Source organism: Charadrius vociferus, unplaced genomic scaffold (genome assembly GCF_000708025.1).
Source record: "Charadrius vociferus isolate BGI_N301 unplaced genomic scaffold, ASM70802v2 scaffold12, whole genome shotgun sequence".
In the NCBI taxonomy this organism is placed as follows: Eukaryota; Metazoa; Chordata; class Aves; order Charadriiformes; family Charadriidae; genus Charadrius; species Charadrius vociferus.
Window position 1 is genome coordinate 3,236,430 of NW_009647422.1, and position 10,499 is coordinate 3,246,928.

General features: G+C 55.5%; 1 protein-coding gene across 1 annotated transcript in view; it reads right to left on the reverse strand.

Annotated features, from left to right (window-relative positions):
- Positions 1-1,744: 1,744 nt before the first annotated feature.
- CCDC12 (coiled-coil domain containing 12) overlaps positions 1,745-10,499 on the reverse strand; it is a 44,251-nt gene continuing 35,496 nt past the window's right edge. The window contains exons 3-7 of the mRNA XM_009880520.1: positions 4,995-5,074; positions 2,762-2,823; positions 2,627-2,661; positions 2,136-2,212; positions 1,745-1,824 (exon numbers count right to left, since the gene is read on the reverse strand). Of these exons, the coding sequence (XP_009878822.1) occupies positions 1,745-1,824; positions 2,136-2,212; positions 2,627-2,661; positions 2,762-2,823; positions 4,995-5,074 (334 nt within the window). The remainder of the gene's footprint in view (positions 1,825-2,135; positions 2,213-2,626; positions 2,662-2,761; positions 2,824-4,994; positions 5,075-10,499) is intronic.

The following is a 10,499-nucleotide window of genomic DNA, read 5'->3' on the forward strand; positions in this document are numbered from 1 at the left end:
GCAGGAATGGCTGCAAACACCAGGAACAGGAAGCCATGGGAGAGGGGACACAACTGGGGCTGGAGGGCTTTGAGCAGCTGTTTGTGCTGGAGGAACGAGAAGGGATTTCATGAGATCTTTGCTTCAAGCTCCATATCTGGAAGCAAGGATGGTGTTCTCACAGGTGGAAAGCCCTTCAGGTGTCCTCACCGCACGCAAGCATGGAGCAGCAGGCAGTCACAGCAGATGCTGGCAGAGGCACAAGCGTCCATCAGTCTGTATTTAAGCATGGCCGGGACCGATCTTGTCCCGCGTGGGGACCTGATCTAGCTGGTGACAACCTGACATGGCAGCTCCGGCCACTGAAGCTCCAGCAGGCACCAGGGCAGGAACACCACCTCGCTCCAAGACAGGCTGCTGCCACGTGAAGGACCTCTCCACCCCTGGAGCTTTGAAAAGCAGCAGGATGAGTGCATTAACAGGAACAGCTATTTTTATCACCGGTGAACTCTTGTGTAAATACCACTGTCAAAGCCGTACGCACCAGATGTTTTGCCTCGGGACAAAACCACTTTCAAATCAAACGCAGAGGATTCAGGAGCCCGTGAAGTCAAACCCGGCCAAGACGCCCATCCTGCAACATCTCCAAGAGCCAGAGAAGATCCCAGGGGAGATCCAGGGTCAGCTCTGTAGCATCCCACCTGCTCGTTTCCTCCAGCAGCATGGGGTTGGCGTCACCCCAGGCTGTTGGGTCTCTGGGAGTTGTGCTTGACCTGCTGTAGCTACAGCTCAGCCACCTCAAACTTACATGAACCGAAGCCCGCTGCTCCCCGTCCCGGGGAAGCGAAGGGGACAGGGACCAGCAAAGAGTGGAGTGAAGTCCCCACAGACACAACGGAGACAATGTGAGCTGCCTCTACCCAGCCCTCTGCAGAACAAGGGACAACTCCTTCCACTGTGGGACTGTTTTATTATGAAAAAGATCTGTTAACAACCAACTTTGTCAATTATAAAACATATAGAGGAGCGGTACACGCTCCACAGCCTGGAGGGTTGGGAAACTTCAGGGAACAGAACAAATTCCACGTTAACCTCAGCGGGACACAGAGCTGCCAACAGGTCCTGAGCTACACAGCCCCTTCCAGCAGTTATTCCTCACGTGCTGGGTCTGACCACGGATGTTCCCAAATACTCACAGCCAGCTCTCCGGAGCAAGAGAACCTCGTTGTTTCCTGCGTGGCAGTGACACCAGTTGACTTCTGCAGACAGGAGAGCCCTGGAAGAGGCAGCTCTGTGCAGGAACAGAAGCAGTGGTCCCCTGGGACAGGGCAGCACCTCTCGAAGGGTTGCTGGAGGCTGTGTGGGCATCTTCTTCTTCACCCAGCAAGTGAGAGGAGAGTTAGCATGAATTTATCTTCTCTGGCACTCGCCCTTTTGCCCACACCTTCCTTGCTCCAAATCCCAGCAGCCGAAGTTCAAGTCAGCGTGGATGTTCTGTCCTGCTCCCATCAGCCTCCCATGGTGCCCAAAAAGCTATCTGTGAAGGGTTCCTCAACGGAGGGAGAACCATAGTCCGAGAGAGGACAGCAGGGCTGCTTGGGTCTGCCCCTCTCCCTCAGGCGTGGTAGGATTCATGAGGTTCTGGCAGAGCGTTGGTGAGCGGCGTGTCCCAACGAGGTGCCACGAGCTGAGAGCAACGCCATTGGCGGTGGTGGCAGAGGCAGATCCGCAGAGCCCCCAACGCGAGGCTGCCAGATGGACCTCCTCAGTCGGAGTCGCTGCCCTCCTGCTTTGCTGACCCGACAGCGGACGCCAGCTCTTCCTCCTGCCCTTTCAACCGCTCTCCTGCAAGCGAGAACCAGCAGTGGTTTAGCGATAAAACCGGCTGTACTGGGGAATCTACACAGCAGAGGACCTGAACTGCAGCCCCCGAGCCCACAAAGCATCCTCCCCCTCTGTGCAAGCCACGCGCACGTGCAGCCTCGGGGACACTACTTGCGACCAACAGCTTCACAGACCCTTTTGGGAAAGGGATCAAGCTCCACCAGTCCCTCCCTGGCTCGAAAGCAAGGCACCAAGCTCCCAGTAAGGACCACGTAATCCCTCTGGAATAACTGGTGAGCCCAGACACCACTCCCTGCGGCACCATAACGCACGTATCAGTTCTGCGATGGCTCTCTGCGTCCTCTTCTCCAGCTTCTCCAGTTTCTTGGCGACATCTCGTTTCAAATCCCTGGGGAGGAGAGCGACAATGTCACAACAAATCCTCACCCCCGGCAGATGTGAACACCGGGGCCATGTTATGCCTTTCCCAGTGGAAGAGAAACTTCTCCTCTCTCCTATGAGCACCAAGGAGCAGAGTGTGCGTCACCACCGAGGCAGCTCCTGGGCAAACCAACCCAATGCCCAACCCATCCTTTGTCACTGAGACCACCATGGTGACAAGCACCCCCAAAGGGATCAGTGAAGTCTCGGCGTAAGCAGGAAGAGGGAGGACAGCCCCATGCCCTGTGTCTCCCTCAACAGCGGGGCAGGGTTTCCCATTTCCAGCGCTTTTAAGCCAACGCGGACAACTTCGAGGTGATGGTAACCCAGCGCTGACGCCAACACCCCTTTTGCAGGAGTGGGGAGCTCTTCAGGCACTCACCAGTCCGGCTTCCTCGGGGCCAGGTTTGCCAGATCCTAGGGAAGAAGAGGGGACATCCAGTGAGAGGTGCAGGAGAGGTTCAAGCCCGGATGCAGATAGACACAGTCGGCACGGAGCGGTTTTAAATATACGTACCACCTCCTCGATGATGGGCTCCGGCTTGGCGGCCTCCAGCTGGTCCTTCACCTTGTCTTCCACTAGATGGGGGAACAGGACCAGCATCAGCGTAGGGCTCAGCGGCAAGGACACCAAGCGGACAAGGCACAGGGAAAGGAACCCACCAGAGCTCGGGATTTGGTTCCCAAAAGCTTTTATAAAAGCTCATTTGAACCTCTTTGCCTTAAGAGGGTGGTAAATACCGAGTGAGTACACATGGGTACCCACATCCCTCCACCCTCTCAAAGACTCCTAAAAATCATCTGAAAATGATGCAAACGTGACAAAACAGCAACGGCAGCAAGAAGTCTGCTGGGTTCAAGTCCCTTTTTCGTAAGACCCACAGGGATCAGCTGCTCTGCAGGTGTTTAAACTGGAATTTGACTCACTGTGACTCATTTACGAGGCCACAGCCTGAGACACCTTGGAGGAATCAAGCTCCAGCCCCAGACCTTACGTAAAGGTCTTGCAGATACTGGGGATAATGGCAGAGCACGTGTGGAAAACAGCCCTCCGTCCTTCAACTCCGGCATCTGGGCAAGGAGGGCGTGCGGGCACCGAGGAGCACATCCCTGAGGGGTTGAATCCTGCTCCGAGGCACGTTTAATATTAATCCGCTCGGAGTCTCAGCTCCTCTGTCCTCCTCCATCCCAGGTCTCTGCGTGAAGTGCCCGAGGTCGGTTCCTCCAGGTGCAGGAACCGCAGCCGATGGGCACCGCAGCTCCAAAGAAGGGCCGGCAGAGAGCGTGGGTTTTACTGGAAAGGTTCAAAATTGCTGTTCCCAATCCCAAACCGCACGCTTGGGAAGAGCCGGGAGAAGTTTTAAACTTTTACAAAAGGATAAAGAAAACGCAGCGTCAGCATTCTCACCTACCAGATCGCTGCCGTGCTCCCAAAGGCAGCCCTTTTATTTAGGGCATTTTTGAAGAGATCTATTCCAGAAGGACTCAGTATTTCAAGATCAAGGGAAGTTCTAACCTTCGCTTCCCTCTCAAGATCTGCGCGGCGGTTCAGTGCTAAGAAATAGCAGACTGAACGCCCCGGACTCGTGACTAATATTTGTTTAAATGTAATTCAAACGAAAAAACCAGTCTGAACCTCCTTGAGAATCCTCCAGCGAGAGCTCGGCTCCTCTGAGTATCAACCCTTTGGTTTGGGGCTGGACTCGGTGTGCTCAGACACACACCCCCTTGTGCAATGCAGGGTGTGCGGTCCCCACGGGCGAGAGGGGATGATGAAGCAATGGGGCCGGCGAGCGCCGCGCTCGCCCAGCTCCCCACCACAGCCGCTCAGACACGCCAGCACCCTGCAGGGCTGCAGACACGCATCTCCCCTAGGATCTACCACCCCCACACCGGCAAGCTGCTACCGGAATCCATCCCGGTGGCTTTTCCACCTTGGGCTGGAGTGAGCAGGAACACAAAGGTTTTCAAGCCACCTGATTTTCGGAAAGGAAAGGTATAACCCATCCATTGTGCAGCATGTGGGAGGGATGCAGAGTCCGGTGCTGTTTTATTTGTCCTCACAACCACAAGTCCTGTTTCATTACAGAATCCCAGACTGGTGAGGGTCGGAAGGGCCCTCTGGAGCTCCCCCAGTGCCACCCCCTGCCAGAGCAGGGGCACCTCCAGCAGTGGCACAGGACGGCGTCCAGGCGGGTTTGGAATGGCTCCGGAGTGGGAGACTCCCCCACCTCTCTGGGCAGCCTGTGCCACTGCTCTGCCACCCTCACAGCAGAGAAGGCCCTCCTCACGTTCAGATGGAACTGCCTATGGTCATATTTGTGCCCGTTCCCTCTTGTCCTGTCACTGGGGACCACTGGAAACAGACTGTTCCCATCCCCCGGGCACCCTCCCTTGAAGGATTGATCAGCGTTGATAAGATCCCCCCTCAGTCTTCTCTCCTCCAGACTCAAAAGCCCCAAGTCCCTCGGCCTTTCCTCATCAGAGAGATGTTCCAGTCCCATCAGCATCTCCGTAGCCCTTTGCTGGACCCTCTCCAGCAGTTCCCCGTCCTTCCTGACCCGGGGAGCCCCGAACTGGACACAGCGCTCCAGATGTGGCCCCCCCAGGGCAGAGCAGAGGAGGAGGATGACCTCCCTAAACTTAACATTCCCTCACCACAGGCACCAGCACCACCGTTAGCAATGCTTCTGCTTTCGTGCTTCTTCATTTCGTGCCTCCCCCCCGCCAATGCTCCCGCTTGCACCCACCTGGGGCCGGCTTGGCCTGGGGCACCTTCCTCTTCTTCAGCTCCTCATCTTCGGGCTCGTAGTTCCGCAGTTTGAGCTCCCTGGGGAGGAAGGGGAAGAGGACAGAGCAATGAGACACGTCCATGTCACCCTGGGCCACGGGCTCTCGCTAGCAAGGGTCACATCGGCATCACCGGCTGCAGGCAGTGGCCAGGAGCTGGCAGCGACCCACGCAAGTCAGAAATGACAGGGTAAACCAGGAGCTCGGCGGGATAAAGGCGATATCTTGGCAAGCCAAGCAGAGGCAGCTAATAATGAACATCTCACAAAGCTCCGAACTTCAGCCCAGCTCCCTTTTAGGTCTCAACCCAGTGATAGACTCTGGATGGAAACGCCAGAGAAGATCCACAATCAGGGGAAAAAATGATCCTGGGAGGGTATGTGGGGAGGAGAGGGGGGAAAAGAAGAGTATTTAGGGTACAAGGTGGTTACCCACTCACCAGAGATGGTTCTGGAAGTGCTACAAACAGGGGTGCAAGTCAGCGATGTGGTGGAAATAAGGGGAGAAACCTCAAGTTGCTGAGCAAATGGGTGGTGGAGATGGTGGTGACAGGGACACCCAGAGGTTCACCCATCCTTTCACCTCCCTCCAGGACAGCTCAAGAAACAGCAGTCAGCCCTCTCCTCAGTGCACACACCTCCCCGATACTCGGATGCTAATTCTTCCCCTTTTCAAGGCTGTTCTTACACCTGTCCCAAATAATTTGGGCCCCAAACGGACAACCATTAAATGACCTCAGTCCTGTGCACCCCCAGACCGATTCCTCCCCGAGGTCAAACCCTGCGAGTTTCAAACAGAGGCATCTCCAAAGCCACAGCCCCGAAAATCAAGCTCGTGGGACCCCATCCCACCTCCGGCCACTTACGCATGCGTAAGACGAGCTCTGCAGGCTGCGGGATCTATATACCAGTACAGGAGCCCAAGGGGCAAATTAAGTAGATTAAACTCATTTAACATTGTCGATGGGTTTAATCAGTTTAAATAGAAAGCGAGGCGCTTGCTGCCCAGTGATGCTCCTGCCCCAGCTGTCGGCAAAGCCTTCGGAAGCGATGAGGGAGTTGGATTAGATGATCTCCAGAGGTCCCTTCCAACTCTGAAAACTCCGTGATTCCGTGAGGGCGGCTGTGCCGCTGCAGAGGAGGAAGAGGAGGCAGAGAGCCCCAGTGCAAAGATGGGAGAGGGCACTTTTATCAGGCAGGAAAATCAACGGTTAAATATTACCATTTTTCCTCCCAGCAGATAGCCAATACGTTGGGGGAACTTCCCTGCTGAGCTTTACTGATGGAGAAGAAGCAAATGAGATACAAACCATCCCAAGGGCTTACAGTCACAGAATCCCGGAATGGTGAGGGTTGGGAGGGCCCTCTGGAGTTCCCCAGTGCCACCCCCCGCCAGAGCAGGGGCACCTCCAGCAGTGGCACAGGACGGCGTCCAGGCGGGTTTGGAATGGCTCCGGAGTGGGAGCCTCCCCCACCTCTCTGGGCAGCCTGTGCCACTGCTCTGCCGCCCTCACAGCAGAGAAGGCCCTCCTCAGGTTGAGATGGAACTGCCTATGGTCATGTTTGTGCCCGTTCCCTCTTGTCCTGTCACTGGGCACCACTGGAAACAGACTGTTCCCATCCCCCTGGCACCCTCCCTTGAAGGATTTATCAGCGTTGATAAGATCCCCCCTCAGTCTTCTCTCCTCCAGACTCAAAAGCCCCAAGTCCCTCAGCCTTTCCTCATCAGAGAGATGCTCCAGTCCCCTCAGCATCTCTGTAGCCCAGTCAAAGCAAAGAGAGGCAGAAGAAAGGGTGAAGAAGCTACAGCCCAGGAGAGGTGAGAAGAGGAAGGTCAGCGGTCAGATGGCCATTTTCATCTGGAGTAAAACCCGACCTTGTAGGTCCCTGGAGCAAAGCAGGAAGGTCCCACCTTTCTAATCTGCTCTGGTAAGACCTTACCTGGAGTCTGCGTCCAGCTCTGGAGCCCTCAACATAAGAAGGACATTGACCTGGTGGAGCGGGGCCAGAGGAGGCCCCGGAGATGCTGGGAGGGCTGGAGCCCCTCTGCTGGGAGGACAGGCTGGGAGAGTTGGGGGGGTTCAGCCTGGAGAAGAGAAGGCCAAAAAGGGGAGACCTCAGAGCCCCTTCCAGTGCCCAAAGGTGCTCCAGGAGAGCTGGGGAGGGACTCTGGATCAGGGAGGGGAGTGATGGGACAAGGGGGAACGGTTTTACACTGAAAGAGGGGAGATTTAGATGAGATATGAGGAAGAAATTCTCTCCTGTGCAGGCGGGGAGGCCCTGGCGCACGTTGCCCCGAGAAGCTGTGGCTGCCCCATCCCTGGAGGTGTTCAAGGCCAGGTTGGACGGGGCTTGGAGCAACCTGGGCTGATGGGAGGTGTCCCTGCCCAGGGCAGGGCGGGTGGACTAGATGATCTTCAAGGTTCCTTCCAACCTAACCATTCTGTGATTCTCACGCCATCCCGTCCCCTCTTCAGCAGCTCAGTCTACTTGCAAAGAGTCCACCCCCCACCACGGCTGGTGCCACGGAGGCGGTGGGAGCACATGGTTGGAGCTCAGCGAGACCTAACCAAGCTAAATGCGACCAGCAGACTACAAACCAGGGCCAAGACAGCTTAGGAGACTTGCCGACATCTCCCATGTCATCAAGCCCAGGTCCCCCGAGCCCTTACATCAGTGTAACACTGTGAAAAAAGGAAAAACTTTCCCCCGTGGTGGGAGAAAAGATGCTTAAAAGAAACACCGGAGAGATCAGCATGCAGCTGCAGTACCTCCCCCAGGCCAAGAGGACCTTCACCCCATGAAGACAAGCCGCTGTGCACAGTTTTATGTGTATTTTTACGTACACGTTCCCTGGGAGGAGGGATTTATTAAATTAACCTGTAATTTATTAAATCACCCTCAAGCCCCAGCCAGGAGGGCAGTTCTTTTCAGGAAGGCTGATCTTGAAGGTTCAAGTGATTCATTTTTTGCAGAAGGAGATGCCATCTCCAGGCACACAGAAATCACCGTTATTCCCTGATTTTACGGACGATCTCCACTCAGCAGGATTTTTGTTGTTAACCTGTGAGGCCAGGGGAGGAAGAGGAGCAGCTCATTCGTCCAAGGGGTACTGGGATGTCAGGCTGCGATGTCTAACATCTGGCCAAAGGCTGGGTCACGCTCAAGAGGGAGGATTTATCTAACACCAAAGCGGCAGACCCTGCAGAACGAGAACTTTTAATATCTCCCAGAGTTTCTGGTCTCCTTAGCTGGCGTGTAGAAGGATTTCCTTCCAGCTGAAAGCGAAGCGAACACAGCCTCCCCAGGGTCAGATCACCGAAAACAAGAGAGCTACGAGCTAAGCAAGCTGTTTCTTTCAGTCCAACGAGATGTTAGCAATAGACCTCGACAAGCGGTATTTTAAACTCGTCGTTTTGCGCTCACGATGAGAGCCGCGGCTGCTCGGCCACAGCCAAAGCAGCAGAGAGCCGAGAGGTCTTCTGTGTTGGCGGCAAAAGGTCCCACATTTCAAAGGGCATCCACTCTGCAGGTCTGGTTCCTGCTACGAGAAGGGCGTCCAGTCCTTCGTTACATCGCTGCAGGGGCTTTGGGGAACACCCAAGGGAGAGGAATTGGGAGTTTAAACCTGCTGCCCGACACTCTTCCCGCCCAGAAAGCCCAATCTCAGCTTGCAAACAAAAGCTTTGGAGTCCAGCGCTGCCCGTGCTCGCTGTCGGTTTATCCACAAGATTGAAAAAATAAATAAATAAAAAAAGCACAAGGCACAACTTGGCAGGTTCCACCGTGGATGGGACGAGTGGGTCCGGCAGAAGGGGAAGCAGTTACGATGCGTGGGGGCGACAAGGAGAAGGGCTGCGAGGCTGTGCCCAAAAAGAGCCCCCGCTCCGCACCTGACGCCAGCGCTTTCAGATCCTTCTTAAACCCCTGCACAACCGCAAGCGCCAGGAGAAAACAAAGAAAAATTGATCCCTTTAATTAACCGCGCGAAGCGAGAGCAGCTCTCGCACCTGCCTCCGGTAACGCTCGGTGCCCAGCGCTCCCCGCGGCCGCCTCCTCGGGGGGCTCAGGGACTTCACCACGCACCAGCCCCAGCGGTGCCACACTCACCAGGAGCAGAAGACTCATCTCCCCCTTTTTTCTGTGTGTAAACATATCTGTAAAGACGGAGAGACAAGCAGCAGAGCGGTGCTACCCCCCGTAACTCAAAGGCAGGGAAGGGTTGAGGATAGGCTGGGTGGGGAATGGATAGAGAGCAGCCCTGAGAAGAAGGACCTGGGGGTGCTCATTGACGAGAAGAAGCTCAACATGAGTCAGTATTACGCGATCGCAACCCAGGAGGCCAACCGTATCCTGGGCTGCATCAGAAATGTGGCCAGCAGGGTGAGGGAGGGGATTCTGCACCTCTGCTCTGCTCTGGGGAGACCCCACCTGGAGTATTGCGTCCAGCTCTGAAGCCCCCAACATAAGAAGGACATGGACCTGGTGGAGCGGGGCCAGAGGAGGCCCTGGAGATGCTGGGAGGGCTGGAGCCCCTCTGCTGGGAGGACAGGCTGGGAGAGTTGGGGGGGGTCAGCCTGGAGAAGAGAAGGCCAAAAAGGAAAAAAATGAGATGAGATCTGAGGAAGAACTTCTTGCCTGTGAGGGTGGTGAGTCCCTGGTGCAGGTTGCCCCAAGAAGCTGTGGCTGCCCCATCCCTGGAGGTGTTCAAGGCCAGGTTGGACGGGGCTTGGAGCAACCTGGGCTGGTGGGAGGTGTCCCTGCCCAGGGCAGGGGGATTGGAACTAGATGGTCTTCAAGTCTTCAAGGTCCCTTCCAACCTAAACCATTCTATGATTCTATGATATATATATTTAGAAGAAGTTACTGGTCTTCTACAGGGGTGGGTTAAATAAAGTTCAGGTGCCAGCGGTTCCTCTAGGACTGCATTCCAGAAAGACAGCCCGGCGCGCTTTGCAGGTGATGAATTATCCGAGCTCCCCTGAAAACAACCCAAAAAAAAAAAAAAAAAAACACCAGAGATAACAACAGACTCCACAGAACGGGCAGGTAGGAGCCAGGTTAGGGAGGGGTGGAGGGCACGTCACGGGCGACGCACCGGCACAAACATGAGCGCTTAACGCTCCTCGGGAAGGACGGAGCATCCAGAGGAGAGTTGGGTGTGAACCATTTAGCTTTAGGGTGGGATCAAGCTCATGCAGATTTTTATCAGCATCACCTTATACATGATGGATGTGCCCAACCCAGAAGATCTCCTGCTCCTTGAGCACCTTGTGCAGTGTTTCTCAGCCCCTTTCAGCCCAAACGAGCCAGAAGGGCTCAGGATGGAGGTGACTATAGTGCCACAGCCGGCACCGGGTGCGGAGCCGTGCTGGAAGCTCCTTGGACCGCACAAGGATTTGGGTAGCTGCAGTGGTTACAGATGGAAGCGATGGACACAGCCACCCAGCATCTCCTAAAAATTTC